The 19,450-nt window shown below is 40.6% G+C and overlaps 1 protein-coding gene and 1 long non-coding RNA gene across 4 annotated transcripts in view; one reads left to right on the top strand and one right to left on the bottom strand.

Annotated features, from left to right (window-relative positions):
• Positions 3,162–19,450, bottom strand: part of PTPN2 (protein tyrosine phosphatase, non-receptor type 2) — a 31,919-nt gene continuing 15,630 nt past the window's right edge. For 2 of the 3 annotated variants that reach the window (XM_021385756.1, XM_021385759.1), the window contains exons 6-9: positions 15,645–15,854; positions 14,317–14,475; positions 9,069–9,259; positions 4,157–8,070 (exon numbers count right to left, since the gene is read on the bottom strand). In XM_021385756.1, coding sequence (XP_021241431.1) covers positions 7,863–8,070; positions 9,069–9,259; positions 14,317–14,475; positions 15,645–15,854 — 768 coding nt within the window. In that variant the 3' untranslated portion in view covers positions 4,157–7,862. Of the gene's footprint in view, positions 3,521–4,156; positions 8,071–9,068; positions 9,260–14,316; positions 14,476–15,644; positions 15,855–19,450 lie in introns of those variants that run through there. The other variant, XM_021385758.1, reaches the window with a different exon arrangement.
• On the top strand, positions 9,171–13,725 carry LOC110393192. The gene is made up of 2 exons (XR_002434875.1): positions 9,171–9,305; positions 11,458–13,725. It is a non-coding gene; the product is annotated as an uncharacterized LOC110393192 (long non-coding RNA).

Below are 19,450 nucleotides of genomic sequence, written 5' to 3'. Positions count from 1 at the left end.
ACTTTTCCCAGTGCTGCCACAGTAGCTTCAGCTGTGGAGGCTGTGAGTGACAGAGTTGCCTGTGCGGTATTTTCTGATGTTCATGGTAACAGTTTCCACTCTTCTTCCAGGGACTGCAGAAACACGAGAGGGAAAGCTTGCAAGGTAGACGAGCTTTCTTAGACTATGAGAATGTAGACCGTGCCCTGAAATATAAAGAAAGTAAAATGCTGTCCTGAGAGCAAGCAGTCTGCTGCCTGTATGTTACAGGCCTAGTCTGGAATACCAGTTTTGTTCACGTGTTTCATGTTTGCAGTGGGACTCACTGCACTGCTAAGCTACATATTCAGTTTTGATCTTTTTATTTCTTTTGGCTCATGGTCTTGTCATTGTTTTGCAAGAAACCTGACTGGAAGGCCAAACCATTTTGCAGCCTTTACGTAGAACTCATCACAGTGGTATTTCATACCTGCAAACGCTGTTTATTCAAATCTTGCATGGTTAGAAAAGGACAGGTGTCTTAAATACTCTGCTGCTGAACTTGCAGAATATGCAGCAGCACCTCTCAGAGAGCTCTTTGCCTACCGCTCACATCCTGCTCATGCGACAAGTACAGCTGGTGGGTATAGTTGCACTGGGCATGCTTAATGAGACTCTTCCAACCGTCATAAAATATTGGTACGGGAAAAGAACAACTACAAGAACAAGCTTTTCCAGTTTTCTGGTTTCCTTATTTAAAAAATAACCAAGAGGTCTGTGTAAGCTTTATTCAGTTGGATCTGTTCAACTACTTCGTTCCTGTGGGATCAGAATAACTACTTCATTTTGGCCTTATTCTGAAGTGCCATAATTCCAGCACCTGTGAACTTCAGCCACGCTGCAGCAAACTTAGGAAATGTCTCTGCTCCCCGCAGCCTGGGCTTCTGTCTGATGCTCAGCGCTCCAGCCAGGGGGAGTCCATGTGTTGCACACTGGGAGTTCATCTGTGGACAGCTTTGGTGTTTGAGGAACTTGCTCTGTGCACATAGCAGCCTCTCACGAGGTTCCCTGCAGCTGCTGGAGGCAGGCATCAGCTTTGTCCGAGGTCCAGAATATATTGTGCACAGAGAAAGCATACAAGGTACTAAAAATGACCCTTGAAATACTCAAGTCAGCTTCTGTGTTTCTGAAAAGACACAGAAATAATCTGAAGGGCAAAACTTATTAGGGTGACAAGCAAGTGGTGCTTGGGTATCTACAGAAAGCTCAGCAAATGGAATGATGGTAACAATTAGTTGCAGTAATCAGGATGCAGCGTGATGTATGTTGAGTGATTCTGGGATGCAGGTGGCAAACTGCAGAGCTGTCTCCATCAATTAACAGCCACGATGGCTCATATTCCAAGCCTTACTCATTCTGCTTTGAAGCAAGGAGGAACGATAAAAAGCCTTGGAGGAAAGGCCAAGGGAGTGTGTGCCTGCTGCGTGTGGGTCCAGCAGCCAATTTAAGCCTCCAGCTGGAAACTCATTTCTCTTTTGTCTCAAGAAGCAGCCCATCCTCTTTTTGCCTTCATGTTTCACAGCAGAACTTGAGAGCCCTGCGCAGAGAAGCGAGGCACGTGCTGGGACTTCCTGAGCCTGTGTCTTCACACTGCTGCTGTCACAGTACAGCCCGTCCGTATGGGAACTGCTCTCAGTTCCCTGTGCTCAGTGAGGCAGCCCCATGACCCACTCAGCTGAGAGAGCAGCTTTTAAAGCCCTGAAGAGCAGCTTGAGAATTGAGTCACTGTGGGATAAGGGCCAAAGTACCCTCAGGGCACACCACGAAGTACAAGTTACTGCGTACTGGACAGCTATCAGAGATAGCGGCAGGTGAAATAAAGCAGCGTGCACACGTGTTCCCCATCGCTGTATGCATGAGGCCAACTCACAATTCAGAGAGGGCAAAAATAATGAAAACGTAAATCTCAAGTTAGGTTAAAAGGCATGAAGTGCTGCGAGCTGTATCCAAAGATGCACGCAGTGCTGCAGCCAGGCTCCACTCCTGCATTCTGCAGCACCCAGGTTTGCCGCAGCATAGGCCACAGCTCCGTCCTTCACGGGAAGTAGGCACAGCCACACCACCTTTAAAATGAAGCTGAATGTAACTGTGACAGCACTGCCTCCCCAGGATAGGCCCTGTACTATCTCCTAACGAAATACAGGTATGTAGACAAACCCAACGCTGAAGACTATTTCAAGCTGGGGCCGAGCACTCACTTAGCTTAAATAGCTGCATGAAGTACTGCCCTGTTCAGCTACATATTGAAGTTAACCACCACCTTGGATAAACGTGCTTTCACCAGTCAGCTTCAAACCCAAGTCAGGACTTCAGGCTGTGTATTTTAGCCAAAATACTATCCCGCATTCCCACACCTTCCAAGTAGTTTTCTTTTCACTGCTTTCAGGGACTTAAGGGTTTATACAAAAATCCTGTTACAGAAATACGTGAAGTGCAAGTTACATATAAAACCCCACCATGCAGTAGTCTAGACATTCACAAAATACAGCTTTTCAGGGAATTATGGTTTATCTGAAACTACCAGAGTTCCCACGAGCGCAGAATTTAGCTTAGCTCCCATAACAGAAGGCACAGGGCTGAAAACAGCGCTGAGTCCATTAAACCAACTTCAGACCATCCTAGTTCACCCCTTCCCACTGCAGCTCCTCAGAACACCGATAAATGGGAGATGTGAAGCGAAATAGTACACATAACACACGCTAATGGCACAATACAAAACCCTTTAATGAAAGGCTCCACCTGGGCAGCCGGCCCTCAGCCCATTCACTGCAGGTAGAGGTGGGCAGCGAGACTCCCCCTTCCCTGAAGGCAGAACAACAGGGCACATTCCCAAAGTCGCTCCAAACATTCTGTGTGTGTGCGGTAGCAAACATCAGGATTACCAAATCAACCGGGCAGGTTAATAAAATAATGTTCTTAGTGGTGTATTACAAAAGAAACGTGCAAGAGTTCCTCCCAGCAGAGACTACGATACTTAGCATTCATCAAAGTATTTGCACAAAGCCCATTCTAGCGAGAATATGTTGCAACGTTCCAGTTAAGACAGGGTATCAGGAAACACTGTGAGGTGAAACGTCTCTTCTAGCTCCAAAGCAGCTTTTAACCGTGGCTTCCTAACATAATTCGCACACAACAGCACGTTGTCAATTTAAAAAAATATTTAATGCTGCCAAAATCGTATAAAAATACAATAAGAATGGCAGTACAAAACAAAATATTTCCTAATTTATTTCTTTTACATCTTTCTACATTAATACAGGCATTATAAAAACACAAGACAGTAAGTCGTTTTGTTTTGCAAAGTAGCATGCTGGTGGTGTTCTTCGTCCCCTGGATGCGGTTTACGCTGTAAACAGATAACTGAGGTCCTCTTGGTACTTAACAGACCTCACTTTTGTTCCCGAAGAGGGGTTCATGTCTCGCTTTGCATGTCAATAATTTGCAGTTTATAGCTGCAGAATATTCACAAGTCTTGGAGGCTTAGGTGTCAGTCAGTCTCGGCCTACGACATACAACGCAAAAGAAAGTCACCGATTCAGTACACAGTGCAAGGACAGAGAAATCAGAACAGACAACGGGTCGGCAACTCGCTACGGAACACAAACAGCTGCTCATGCATACACTGAAGTGGCTACCGATCACTGTTCGCCTGCGGCAAGCACCCTTGGGAAGCTGCTGCGCTTTCGGAAGGTATTCCCACATTACCGCGTACGGCACAGCTCGCTGGAGAGCTCCAAGTAGCGGTCAGCCCAGCAAGCCGCTTACGCATGCACTTAGCCACAAGCGCTGCAGAAATCTTCTTTGACCTGAGGGGGACTACAGAAGGCTGCCGCTCAGCAGACCTGCCGCCTCTCGTGGCTTTGTAGGCCAATCCTGGCACAGAAGTAAGTTTTTAGGCAAAGCCTGCTTGTTGGAATGTCTTCCTCAGTATGTGAGGCGTGTTGCCCTCAGGAACAAAGGCTACACTCCAAGGAATGCACAGAGCCCGCGGTACTAAATACCCAGCGTGCTACAAGCAAAACGCTTCTACATTCTGCAAGCACTATGCGGATGCACAGAGCAGGTTTCTTCTGTTCAGTTAAAATACAAAAAGTTATCCCGAGTGCTCATCCAATTTAAATAACGACTCAGACAGAAGTACGATGTTGAACACTTTTTATTTTCCATACATAGAAATGAAAGACTGACCTAAACCTTTGGGATGTCAGGGTTAAGAACCCAGGAAGACTATCGTGTGTTATGGCAACTTTGCCAACTCCATCCTGTGACTTAAGCCACTCGGCCACGCGGAAGACTTCCTCTTTTGTCACTAATTTAGTCTCTTGTGCGGTCATCAAGTGTGTCAGGTTAAAGCATAACGCCAACAGCAAGCTAAGTAATTGAGTGAACATTCATTGAACTTAAAGCTCACCAGGCTGCTCGTGGCCAGCACAATCCAATACACATTTATACTACTTCTCTACTCAGTGGAATATCAATTGATGCAAGTAAACCATTTCAGTCAAGACCTAGCAAAGTTACCTGGGTTCCACTTGCAGTATCTTACTTTCATAAATCTCTAATTTTTCCAGAATTCTGTTTTGCAATGAATTCAATTTAATTAATTTATTTCAAGAGATACAACTGTACCGTGACACTAAGTGGACCGTCCCTGCATGAAGAATATCACCAACCAGAAGACTTAATGACTAATTCCAAACCACTTGCAACTGAAGTCCAAACATTTGTTAGTGGTATTTTCATAAAAACGCACATGGTTTGTATACAGCTTTCATCTGAGTCAAACACTGCTTTATCAAATTCTAACATCCAGTACGCCTCAAACATTTTGACCGACGTATTTCCAAACCAGGGAAAAGCCCAGCGCAGTAACACTTCAAATCAAAGTGCAAAAACACTTCTGAAGTGCTGCAGGAACAGCCAACAGCTTGCCAGAGATCAGGAGAGCAGGGTGGCAGAAGGCATTTCCCTCACTTTCACTCTAAGCTTTTCCTAAAACAAAGGTCCCTGGGGTCGACAGGCCTTCATTGCGGCCCACATTTATTCTTATTTAACATCCAACTTGTACACAACTGCTCTACATTCTAATCTTACCAAAGAACTAAATATCACAAGGGCTCCGTTTGCAGCCAGAAATTTTCAGGCCTCCACAAGTTCTGCTGAAGGGTTTTGTCCCAAGCTCAAATCTGATGCTGAGGGGCCAGAAAGATGAGTTTTATCCAAACTGACACCTGGGATATTCTAAGAGAGCTAATGTTCATTTCCCTCCCGCTCCTGCGTTCTCACAGAAAACTCACTGCTCAAATTGTTTTTCCAAGACTTGTCCTGGTTCATAACTCAATTTAAGGGCACTCAGACCTTGAAGACACTTACAAGGATGCAGCCAAATTTCCACCTATCACCACTTGAAGATGCTTCCTTTACTCTACTGCATCGAGAAGGTAACGCGAGATGACAGAAAGTGGCTCCCTGCTGCCCCAGCCCACGGCTCCCTCCCAGCAAAGAGGGCCTCCTCAGCAGCTACACAACAAAAAGCCAAAACATAGAAGCTGCAATCAGGGAAACTCTGAAGTGAAAACCTGACAAGACTCAAGCAGAGCTCAGCATCTGGAGGATGCTGGCAGACCAGACAAAACTCATCTAACGCGAACACAAAGGTGGAAAACGATGATGTTTTCACTGAAGTTTCTGACTGCACTTTTTCCTAAGCTGCTTTTAAGTATTTTGAGTAAAATCTGGAATATTTCTTTATAACAATACATTCCACGTGGTTTTCTAAAGCCAAAATATATTTTATAAGGCACATAAATTTACATGGTGTATCAGTTGCAGCTGATACTTCAAAAATCCTCAATCTTCCTAATTAAAGGAAAAAGAAAAGGGTCTTCCATCCAACTTGTCGGCTAAGTTATTGCAGTTGTCAAAATTATGAATGTCTTAAAATACATAAGCTGCCTGCCCGTACTGCGTCACAGCCACTGGCACGCCGCTCTGCTATTATAGCTGTACAGCGGGTCAGCAATGCCACAGGACAAATTAGCTTTGTTTTACTGACACACCATTTCCCAAATACAGAACTGCGTGTTCCAAGGAAGGACACTTGTTTTCTCTTCCTTATCTGGACACTTTAGCATTTGTTTACTATATAAACAGTGTAGTCCAAAATAATATTAACTATTGTGAAATGAGTTTCAAACAGTACACACAACTGAGCTTTGCGTATTTACGTCAGCCTGTTTGGGCCCCATGCCTGGCACGTTACTGCTGAGCTCAAACGTGCTGGAAACCTGTCACTTCCTTTGAATGAGGAGCAAATCATCTAGCTCTCTCAGTATTTTTCAGCAATCAATCCAAAAAGTGCTTTAGGAAAGAACAACAAAAAAAACCTCAATAAGGAATCCCAGGATCCCACACCCAGCAGAGAACAGTCAAGCCAGGACAATGGAGAAAGTCAACACGACTTCTCTGAAGTCATCCAACAAGTCAACACTTGAATAAATACATCCAGGCTTCAAAGTGCAGTCCGATACTACAAATTAATAAGTTTCAACCTAATACACCACGTATAAGCTCCGTATTTCAAGAGAACTTAAAGGACAGCAAGTGATTTGTGTTCGGTTACTGCCTAGCAAGTGTTGTTATCATCCAAGCAATGGAAAGGGAGTACTCAATACTAAAGTGCCTATAGGATAGGTATTCCCAAAATATCCCATCATGGAGTGTTTTACTATCACGCCTCTCAAACAAGGCGATATGCAACCTGAAAAGCAATTCTGCACTTCCTGAAATTCTGAAAGTGGCTAACAACTGAAAATACTGGCTACAAGGAATACTACCAGCATTTGTTTTCTATCAAAGCCACACTGGGAAGACAAACTAGTTTCCTTTGAGGTGCTTTCTACGTATATTACTGATAAATGGATTTTATTCTTTATAGCAATTAATCTATAGACACACAGAACATTACGTTTCACATTTAATGGAATGTCAGAACTTTAACAAAGCTGGCCTTCAAACAGTAGCTGAAGTCTGAATACATTGATCGGTTGAACAGTATGCTTTTCAGTGGGGGCTAAGTTCTCCAAAGCCTTAAAAAAATTCAAATTTTCAAGCCTTACTTAAATAACAAAAGCTACAAAAAATAAATAAGGAATGCAAAGTAACAGAGTAGAAATTGCTAAGTGCTTCATCAGACCCCTAGCTGCTCACATCGTAAATCTGAGAGTCAAAATGCGGGGTATGGTTGCACTATTATTTTCATGCACAAATTACACGTAGTTTCTAAATCAAATTTTTTTTTGGTCAGAAATTTGTACAAACTGAGCTTTTAAAAGTACAGTGAACTACAAAAAGATTAAATATGCAATTATAAAATATATTTATCCTAGGTCATAAGAATATAAAATGTTTATGCTCGTGTCACCGGTACATTACACATTACACACATTTAAGGATAACTTCTTGGTATTAATAACGTAATGGTACAACACTGTTTATTGCTTATGTCAGGCATGTAAATTTAAATCCAAACAGCCTTCAGTAGCTACAACTCTGTGGTTCAGGGTTTGCTCTAGATCCGGCAGACCATTTTTGGAAGTTGCAGCACGTTTGTACCTGCTTATATAAACAAAAAATAACAGCTCTGTTGGGGGGTAGCAGTTCATTTGAGTACCTGCAGTGGAAAGTCCTGAGATGTTGACAGATTATCAAGTTTACATCACTCCTCTATTGTATGTAATGGTCTGTACCCATTCCAGGTGTAAGGAGTTTACTGCTTAGAGTCACACCCCTGGTCATTAACTTGCAGCAAAATCAGCTGCCGGAGCACACAGACTTACTGTTACTTACAAGGAATGTTCTTGAAAATACATTTTCCAGCAAGAATAAGCGCCAACTAAAATCAGTGTACCAAACCCAATCTTAGTGAGAATAGGTTTCCAATATAACCACCTTTTTCTTTTTCTTTCAGTCTCATTTAGCTTCTGCTTCATCTGCTGTAGCTTCTGTGCTGTGTTAGCTTTCCTATCCTCTCGCAGTCGTTTTCGAACAGCACTTAAAGAAAAAAAAAGGAAAAAAAAAGAAAAAGGTAACTCTTCAACTGTACATTCTGTTTTAACAATCTTCACGTAGGTAGTTTAAGGTAAGTGAAGCCCCCTGAAGTTAGCAAACGACGTATGTGAAGACGGCAATAGTGCTGGCATAAGCGTTCAACAGGGAATAGAATTAGCTGAATTATTTGCCTTTTACTCTCATGAGTGCCCCACTTGCTGGCTGAGATGTTTTGCATGGAGACTGCAGCTATGCGCAGCGTAGGGTATGAGACGAGAGCACTTGCAGTATCTAATGTCTGCCTCTGTAGCAGAGCTCACACTCATGCAGCTCCGCACAATCCAGCCTTGGTCTCTGGCCCCACAGCAACAGGGGCAGACCCCGGGGACACGGTGCCCAAAGCAACTCAATTCCCAATACAGCAGCACACAGCAACCTCAACTCGAATAAATCCAGGAGCTGAGGCGTTTGTACTCACGACTCAGGTTAACTTGATACAGAAAGACAAATTCACATACCACAGCTAGACCATAGAAATCTGTGAACATATAACATGAATGGAAGGTAACACATGGCTTCCACCATGCAATTTCAACCACCAAATTAGAAACTGTAGGTGATACGAACCTTTGTGCTCCTAAAGTACCATGTATTTTAGGAAAGTTGTTATAGTGTCTAAACTGTGTATCAAATGATGTCGGGCATTTTTAGGACCTAATTCACATTGTACAAGGGAATTCACAGACTATAGGAAAATTATTTCAAGCTTGAGGTTTAGGGGCATCTAAAGCTAAAGTAGAGACGTCTGCTTTTCTCTCTTGACCTTTACACAATGAAGCTTTATCAAAAGAAATATCTGAAGATAAAAAGAAGTAAGACTCAAATACCACCTTGTCCTTTCCCTCTGCTGAAGAAAGATCTTCAAGATTTATGATCAGAAAAGCACACAGTAACTCAACCCCTCAAGAGCATCTCTGTCTCAATTCCTTCATTTTACGTACCTTTCAACGTTTCCATCTGTGCCATCTTGAACTTTAGAGGACAGACCAGTATTTATTTTCTCCATTTGATCTTTACTCTCCAGGCCTACGCTGTTCCCATTGTACTTCTCGGTGGTTATTTTGGCTGGGTGTGGAGGAGACTGCTCACTACTTGGCGCCTGGTCCTCCTTAGAGAGCTCCTTCCACCGTTTCTGCAAACAAGAAGAATGTGTTTCAAACATTCTCCTAACACTGAAGGTACTCTTTGTCTAAGATGCCCTCCCACAGAATAGCCACAGATGTGGATTAAAGGAACTTTGAGATTAAAAAAATAAAAAAAATAAAAATAAAAATTGCTAGACAAATGAACAAGGTCAGATAAAGATGTTCTCCAACAACAGGTCAGCTGACTGGGGCTGGATAACATTAGTAGAAACACTTAATGCTGTTGAAATACCAGGATCTCGCTAACACATTTTTCCCCAGTTATTGCAGTTCACAAATCAACTTCTGCCACCTAGTACACATTCTCTCTAAATTTACTGTCAGGGATAGTGTAATAGCACAACTATGACAAATACTAACTTTGCTAATTACACGACACTTCAGCAACAGAGCAAAAACCAGACACAAGAACACTGTGGTGAAGGTGTGTGTTCTGATGAGAAAAATTAACGAGCTAGCATAAACAATTCCCAGACAGATCAAAATTTACAGCCATTCCTACCAACACAGACCGGTATGATGGCTGTAACCAATTAACACAAATTTTATCAAAGACTCCAGTGATGGTAATTTCTTACTTTTACATGACAGATAAGCACAAAGCTCTTAGGAATATTCACATTAAAGATCAGAAGATCAGGTTTTGCTGCATGAACTGCACAGATTGTCTTTAGTTCAGCAGTACTTTGTAAGGATTGATGATAAATACTTTCCTTTGTTTTTAGAGAAGATCACACATCTCAGAGATGAGACTGCTCTCATTAGATAAGTGACCACCCAAATTAATTCCTACAGCCTTCAAAAGGCTCAAGGAAACTTGTTTTTTCAAACGAGATGGGGAAGCTAAGGAAGGGAACAGGGAAAGGCAGGCTTAGCATAGTAAAACTACACTGAAAATGAGAATAGTATTGAAGCGTCCTTCTACTACTGATGGGAAAAAAAATGAATGAAGAAAGGCTGTCAGAGACTCCTAGGCAGACAACAAGGAAGAGATTTTGAAGTTTCCTAAGACTTGCCGAAATCTAGGTATGAGACTGCCCTTCTTAGATGCAATGCTAGCACCAGAAAACACTGAAATCCTAGAAGGAGCTCAAATATCTTCCTTTTACATTGTTTGTATTTTAGTATAACAGCTTTGGAGATTTTTTTTTTTTTAAAACACATATTCTGCAACTGATATGATACCAATAGCAAAAAGGCACAAGTACAGCACCACTTTCTAATTAGATCATTTCCCTTCTACCAGTTTTACTCATCTCAAAAACCTCTTGCTAGGTTCACTCAAACCAGAGACATGAATCTGAGAAGCTCCATTTACAGTAAACAAAAGTACCTGACACAATGCTCGCAGGCAGCTCCACACCACAGCCCTCACTATAGCTGATGTACTCCTAGCGTCATGTACCTTCCTGCTCTACAACTGAACATTCTCTACCTGGAGGCTGTTGTTATAAGAGTGATTTAGGGCTTCTTCCCAGCCTGTCCTGAAAGCTCTCGGTAAGGAGTTAAGCAGGAAGCTCAAAGCAAGGTCTCTATACTGAATTAGACATGCTGTAGCTCTACCATTCACCATCTCTTCAGCCTTTTTCCAGGGCCCCTGTTGCCTGTCCTGGATCTCTGGCTAACTACCTCCTCCATATCCTTCAATGATCTCTTCTTATATTTCTCCTGGATCACGATACTGTGAAGATGTTGGTTTATACTACTTACAACAGCTCCAAAATGAGGAATAAGCTTGTCTTGTATAGTCCTGCACTGTTCAGCGACTTCTTGTCATCTCACTCTCTTTCTCTGTATCTCTCTGTGCTGTTAGCTTTCCTGGCTCCAAAACACAATAGGTTCTTATGTGTGAGAACTATCTAAAAACAACTAGGGTTACTGATGCCAAAGTTGCAATCTGTTAGTTCATCTATTTTAAGTCCCATTAGCCTACAGATCCACGATATCGTAAGACAGAAATTCACCCTGCTTGGAGAAGTAATCTGAAACAAGATGGGAGGAAAAAATAAATGAAAATAAAAATAAAATTGGTATGCTAGGTATTTGTTCTAATGGGTAGTGCTGTACTAATGAAGGCTTTCTTGCATGAGAAAAAGTTTATGCGTAAGAAAACCTGCAAGTAACAGAAGATAAAAGGAAGGAAAAGAACTGCTGCCAAAAACTAACCAGTCATTTTCTCATGCAGCCAATAAGGACATTGAATACCTTGGGGAAAAAAGAAAAGTCGCTTTTAGATATCTGTGATTAGAAAGATGAACTGTAAATTGACTCTTCGCAAAACAAGTGCCAGACTGTCATCTGTGGAATGAATTCAAGACTAACCTAAAAAAAAAAAACCCTCAAAAACTGATGTCAAAACCATAGCTATTCATAAATGAAGCTACGAAGAGTACCTCACTATGCTGATTTTCCAACCACTGAATCAGCTTTAGCAATAAACTAATTCCTCCACTGCAGAGGTTTTGTTTTGCTTTATAAAGAAACAGCCACTAACAATTCAAGAAAATCCACAGTGCGGATTCACTGCCAGAGAAAAAGTCTTTTCACAAGACATAGCTGTGTCAATAAGATATTTGCTGGCTAAGACGAATACTCTATCTGGGGTAACAAGCACACAGGAAGAACTGAAATCAGAGACAAGCTTACTAATTTTATCACACAAAAGGAATTTCCCACCACTCATTCTACTGTAACTGCAATAAGTTGGCTCCAATGCCTAGTCCAAAATATAATTTTAAGTTTAAATCTCCATGACAAGACTATTTGAACATCAGGGCTGCAAAAAAAGAGAAGTGTACATCTTTGAGCAAACAAGCAGCAAGGACTGTGGTGTTAAAGTTTCCAATTAGATGACAGCACCTGCAACTTTATAAAAAAAACAAAAATGCATCTCTGGAACTGAGGTACTGCACTGCATCTTGTGAAATGACGTCTGGAACAAACAAGTGATGAAATTTCCATCACTGTCATACAATCACCCTCAAAATTATAACCAAAATGTTTGTGAAAGGTAGCTAAGCTTTAGGGCCCGTATCGCCTCTTGGAACAAATGGAGACAATAAAGAATGTGTCTGGGCAATGGAAATGTTAAGATGAACATCTGATCCTGTCAGCTGAACAACAGCTCCAGTTTTGGGGATTCACAAACATCAGTACGAAGTTGTTGTGTTCCATGTCGGCAAAACACCTCTATGAGATGACCTAAGCAATTCAACCTTCTTTGTCCTTTCAAAGCCACAAATTCGTTTTCCAGAGACCACTCACTTCAACAGTTTTTTTTTTTCCTGAAAAAGTGACAAATTATTCTGCTGCATCATTGAAACAATTTAACTTCATTAAGAAGGTATTTTATAGAAACAAAAACTTGAGTCTTGTTCCCCCTCATTTATAGCACATAGTGCTGCAGTACAATCAAGAAGCAAGTCAGTGCTTTAGCTACGAAACCATGGTATCAGCACACCAGCCACACATCTCTGTAGGGCTCCAGGGCAAATGAGGTGAGCACTGATCCCCTCCTGAGAGTCCTGGGTGGAAGCCCCACATGTGCTAAGTGAAGGGAAGAGCATTCTCCTACCCTGAAATAAATAGTGCAGCTGCAGCCAAGCATGTGCTGTGCTTGCTTGCACAGTTTACTAAAATCCATGGAGAAGTCAGAGACGAACATTTCGGTAGCACTACGTGAGAGAAACCTGCCACAACTACATGCTCACTCCAGCAGCTCTCACACTCTGGACAGTACAACAGATCTCTGTGGGTGAAAACATGACGCAGCTGACCTTGAAAGGAGAAACACCCCTGTATGTACTGCAGGCTTGGGTCAAACAGGTATTGATTTTCTGCACATGACCATGATGCAGAAAGAGAAGAGCATCCAGACAACTAACTACATTACAGAAAACAATGACTTAGGAAAGGTGACCTGAACAATCAACAGAGAAAACAAAACCCAAGCAACCAGCAGAAATATGCCTCAGATATACTCTCAGATGCAGAAACAACATACTTGAACTTGATGAGCAGTATTCTGAGTTGACAATTCTTCCTTCTATCTATCTATATTGCAAGATTTCTGCATAGATGTGGGAGTCAGAGCTGCACAACTTGAAGCACAGCTTTTTAATCAACAAAGCAGAAAAATTACAAAAAGAGAACACCCTCATGCTCCCAGAAAGAAAGCTCCAGAAAGGTAGGAGGCTGCGTGTGTTTGGATGAATCATGCAGTATTCTGGGCGCTCAGTGCAGCTGTTCAGATTAGCAGCAAACTCCCTACGTGTTGGTACATAGCTGTGTAAAATCATTTATTTATATGCATAGCGAGTCGAGAAAAAAATTCTTGAAGAAGAATCTGACAACTACCAGAACCGCAGAAGAAGAGATGTATGTTTTAGCCCATCTGCTTCATTAATTTTAATGAATCAACTGAATAAAAAAGCCCTAGCATATGAAAGCAGAACTAAGTCTGTTACGCAACCTCTCCTCCTGGCCCTCCCTTCCCCACCCAGACATTTAAAATAGCTGTTGCTACCATAATTCTTGCAATCACGCTGATAGAGCAGTGAGATTTGGTGGTCTCTGAACCTCGCTATATTCAGTTAGATTCTGCTAACTGTAACATAAAATTTAAAGGATATGGAAAAAATGCAGTTTTACTAATAAAGCTCATCTTTAGCATCGGGCTATTATTACTGCTAGGAAAATGTAGGGCAAGAATTAAATCCAGCAGAGATGTTTGTTATCTTTTCAAAGTGACACCGAGTGTTACTTCTGCTTTTCAGTACTGAAGATACTGACTTAATCTTTTTAAAATTAGTACAGACAGGTTATTTTTGCATTTCATCTCAGAGAAGACAATTACATAGGATTAAGAGTTCAGCAGCCAGAAAGGGCTGATGAGAAACCTTTAATACCTTCAAGGCATCTACTGAAAAAGGTAGTTTATTTAAAACTCACAAAATTGATGATTTTAAAGTAGCTCAACGCTCATTTTCAACTACTGTTAGCAGTCTATTGTTTATGCTTAAACACACAGAGCTAAAATAATTACCTGTATAGTTGAATCTCCCATTATAAATTTTGCTCCTTCTATTACAGCCATATATGAAAATCTTAGTTGATCAGGTGTCTGAATAAGTCCCATTCGGTATTTTCTCATATCCAGTAATACCTTCTTAATATCTACAGAAAATGGATCCTTTTTTTCCATCTGTAAAGAAGGAAGTGAAAGAATTGAAAGTGTCATAGGTATGGAGAAAAAAATAACAAAAAATAATGACAATTAAAAAACTGTGAGTCACAAAACTCAAACTAACAATTAATTTCTTCACATAATTTCTTATGTAACTGATAGAAACAAACAGCTCAAGATTTCTAAGCTGTTTTCACAGGGAAAAAAAAATTATTAATGAAAGCTTCTCCTGAGCAAATCTACGATCGTGTATTAACCAAATACATCAATACTCTGTTATCAAGTCTTAATTTTGAGAAATTTTGATACGCCTGATTTTATTCAGGGACATACTGGAAAACAGGCCTATCACAATCAGAATCAGAAAGTAGTATTTCCTACAGCTCCTGAATTGAACATCAGTTTGGAGTGAGCAAAGCAGAGATTTCCCTACTTAAAGCAGATCCTCTAATTTAAGCAACAGACACACTTTGAGCTCCATTCCACACTCACGGGAGCTTTTTAAACCACATATTTGCACTCCTTGCAATGTTTGCTTTAATTCTTTTAACGGTGAGTATGCTTGCATCAAAATACATGCCGGTTTTTTTTGTTTTGTTTTAATTTTTGGGTTGGTTTTTTTTTTTAGAATACACAAAAAAAACCTGAAGAAAAAGAACAAATTGAGAGGGCACACTCAAAACATAAGATGACTTGTTTAGAGTTAAAATGAAATCCTCTCTCTTAACCCTATGCCATACTTCTCACTAGTAATGAGCACAGCCAAAGGTGGACTCTGGAATCTGAAAATCAACAAAAACTTAAAGACATTTTAAATATTATTTACCATTTAAAGTGCACTCAAATTATCAGCAATTAGATTATAGTGTCCACGAGCATAAACCTAGGCTAATCTCAATCTACTCTATATGTATCTCATATAAAAGGCAAAGAGCGCTTCTTACGTATGTTCCAGAATGCTGTGAAATGTGTGAAATACCTCCGGATAGATTTGTAAGTATATTTTAAGACTTGTGTACATAACCATTAAAACGTGAAGGAAAAAAAACCTGATACCTTAACTAAAACTTTCACTGATACGTCATTAACTCAAATGGTTTTAAAGCCTTCTGACCAAAACACCCACACTGGGAACAAAGGCAGAGTGTGGGCAGGAAAGTGGTGTCAGAAAACAACTAAGTACTTACCAGAACAAGACAAGAATCTACTAATGAAAACGTGCCGGATCGTCCTATCCCTGCGCTACAGTGAACTACTGCAGGTCCATGTTCAGGACTTAGTGAACCAGATTCTCTGACTTTAAAAAGGAAGTTCAGGAATGAAGCTGGGGATTCAGGAACTCCAAAATCTGGCCACGTAGTATAATGAAAGTGAGATATCATCCTGGATTCTCCACTCTACAAGTGAAAACAAACAGTGCAACTAGAAAGTACTCGATTTGTGTTTAGTTAGCACACATTTCCCCAATCCAAATCAATCCAAATCTATTTTAAACCTCCCATTCAGATAAACAATCTAATATCTTTCCTCAAGTTGGACTACTACCAACGATGCAATCTGAAGCATTTCTTCACCCGCATTAGCGGTTTTTCCCTTTGTAATTATTACCAAATATTGTTTTTCTTCTTCTCAAACTTTCACTCTTTTTATTTTTTTTTGCTTTACTACTTGCCCTCAAATATCCCTTCTCAACCATTAACGCAACTTAATGGCTGACAGCACTATGCGAGGCTGTTATCATGGACAGGACTGAAGAAATACCCATCAGTATTGTAAGCACTCCCTTCTGTTCAGAGCAGGGTACAATACCAAGAGGTACTAGCATCTCCTTTCTACTAACCACGCCACTGAGTAGCAGGAAGCTTTGTGGAAAAGGCACATATAACGCACACCACTAAATGCATAACAAGACTCAGCTTGAAGTATTCATCGATTGTAAGCAAATAAGAATCGTAACGCCACCCAAGTTTTTCCTCTGCAAACAACAAAACAACAGTAAGCAAATCTGCACGTACTCTGAAAACCTTTGGTCATGAATTTGAGTCGTATCTTTACAGAACTCCCTTCAGATCTGCTGCTAAATACTAATGCTACTCCTTGCCTCCCCTCTTCTCTTGTTACACGCTGATTTTGAGACAATTTGGTCACCAGTTTCTTTCAGGAATTTTTAACCTCCCTCCATTTCACCTACTTTTCCCACAGAGATTGAAATCTACATAAACTTGCATATATTTGAAACATCAGTAGATTTAAGATACCCGTGCATTACAGAAAATCCATTTTTCTTTTTCAGCAAAAACAAGCTACATCTATGAAATTCACTGTTCACCTCCTGCTCAGTTTGTTTCGATGTCTGATGAGGGATAATTTATGAAACTCCTTTGAGAAACTAAGACTGCCCAGTTCATAGTTACCACAATAACAAGAATATTCTCACATTGTCTTTTGCCATGATACTGCAAGAATGCACAGTTCCACAGATAACAAGGTCTATTACTGTGACTCAATTCAATCTCAAATACACAACACTTTGCAGGGATATTTCATCTTTTGGCTAAAAGCTCAGCATGGAAAACAGTCTGACCCATCACACTTGGTACATGAGTACACAGTAAGATTTCAAAAATGAAAAATCAAAACCCTCCTCAATTATATAAATACAGTGGGATTTTCCTTTGCTATTTGTCTGAAGCAAAGCAGTAAAAAGAAGGTTTGTGTTTTCAACTGAGATTGTAGTTTTAATGATACCGAGTTAACTTACTAGTCAACTTTTTTAAACATCACAAAGGAGATGTTCTTTATAAATCTGGAAATTATAAAAATTTAAGGAAGGTAGCGTACTAAGAAATTTCATCAACTTCTAAGAAAAATCATTCATCAGTTGACAAAAATCAAGAGGAAAAATGGAGAGAGGAGGAAGAAATACATAATAGGTAGAGAGAAGTTTAAAGGTGTTTCTTCTGAATGTAGATGATCTTTTGAAGTGGTAATCTGTACTCTCACCTCCTCCTCAAGGTTCTTAAACAGTATTTCAGATGAAAGCCTCCCTTATACCTCAAGACAATAAAAAGCAGTACTTATCTATGGAAAATAAAGCTGACCTGTGGGATTGAAGATTTTTTTTTTAAAATCCCTTACTGTAACAAGCACTGGCATCCTCATCTTCAAACAAACAAAAACACACAGCAGTGCTTCTAACACATGGCCAAGTGTTCCCCTGTGCATACACAAATCTGAAAACAGCTATACCTAATGGAAAAATAGACCAGTGCTGTCGTACATCTCATCTCATCCATCTCTAGCCCGCTGAATTACTTTTTCTTCCTCCCCATACTGTACGAAGGCTTTATCCATTCCAGAATTTTCCATCACTTAAGCTCATTTAAAAATATCTAGGCTCTTCATCTCTTTATGAGTCTCATTTCAAAGCACTGCAACTAGCTGGTCTTCTTTGAACTTGCAGTTTTTTAAGCATACGGCCAAGTCCCATTTGACTCTTCAAAACCTCCCACATTTTCTCTCTTAGACAGAAAGACTCTTTCAAGTGGTGCTTGGCAGTCAAGCTGGACAGCTGAAATACTGTCTTTATGTCAGTAACTGTACCATTCTTTCTTGAAGAAATTCTTTGTTTTGGGGGGATGTGGCTAGCCATGCACCACAGGTACCTCCTACATGAACTCATGCAAGACTCAAGATAGAAAAAAGGTTTGGCTTGGTAAGGATTTACAGCTGTTGAGTGACAGAAACCGAGTTTAAGGAACAACTAATTATTTAAAGCACTATCAAGTAGTTAAACGTTCTTCTGAAGAAAAAAGCTGAGCCTCAGGATTCAGACAGGTACTATACATTTTATAGATATCTAAACGACATCAGTGTTTTAAGCAGGTAATGCTTTTCTGCTTGACAGCTGAGAATCAGTTTATATGTAGTAACTAAAACATATTATTTTAAGACTTATTCTTTAAGCCTAGCTACCTGAAATATTCTACAAAAATAATCTTATAATATTTAAAAACTTTTTGAAAAATGGTGTCAAGCCATTCTAGGGAATGTTTCATGCAATACTGTGTACCGGAACTGTCAAGTCACAGCCTGAACCACTGACTGAGTCCCTGGAGAAAAGACCCAGTCAGCCCTGGGAGCACAGGTGAAGGCAGTTCACTGTGTGACCGGAAGCCAGGCCCCACCCCTCTTAAGCCTCATTTAAGGGCTGACTGCCACTGAGGAAAGATCTCGCACTGGAGATTCCTCCTTGGTGGAGCTTTTCCCTGCAAACCTAGATCTTTGGAGATGGGTGAGCAATTTTCTTCCCCTCCTTTATAGCACCTTTCTATCGAGCTGGTCCTTCCATTATTACACCTCTGTTGTAATGCCTTTTTCCATTGTGTTGATCATTCCAATTGCTACATTCCTGAGATAAGCTCACATCAGATACTTAGCACAGCTAAAACAGGTTAGCTTGGAAGGTTAATACCACACTGCACAGTTCTCCACTGATATCTGGCAGTACCATCACAAGCCATGCTCCAAGTTGCAAGCAAGGATCAGAGCAGAAGAATGATACATGGTAAGGAGGCAGCCTTTCAACAAAATAAACCTTACCACAATCATCTTACAGTGAATATCCAATAATCCAAAACAAGAAGGATACAAAAGTCTCAGAACAACTTTAGTCACCTGAGAGCCTGAACAGGAATAAAATATCATTGCTCAAAGAAGCTGATGCCTTCACTGTCAAGCAGACGAAGTTAAGACAGAAAATGCTCACCTGCCAAATTTCACACACATCTTTTTTTAAAAAAAAAAGCGTGATAGTTGGTGGGCTATTTAAATGATCTAACGGATCAAGGAATAATATAATACACACGCATCCCAGTGGTAGTCTAGTATTTAACAATCAGGCCTCAAGTGCGTTAACATTTAATTTGTGTAAAAATGAGAAGGTGTGCTCTGGGGTAGTAACTGAAATATCCACATTCAAAATATTGACTTC

The sequence above is a fragment of the Numida meleagris genome, chromosome 2 (genome assembly GCF_002078875.1).
Source record: "Numida meleagris isolate 19003 breed g44 Domestic line chromosome 2, NumMel1.0, whole genome shotgun sequence".
Classification (NCBI taxonomy): Eukaryota; Metazoa; Chordata; class Aves; order Galliformes; family Numididae; genus Numida; species Numida meleagris.
Note: the sequence above shows the minus strand (reverse complement) of the source record. Positions and strands in the feature narration are given on the sequence as shown.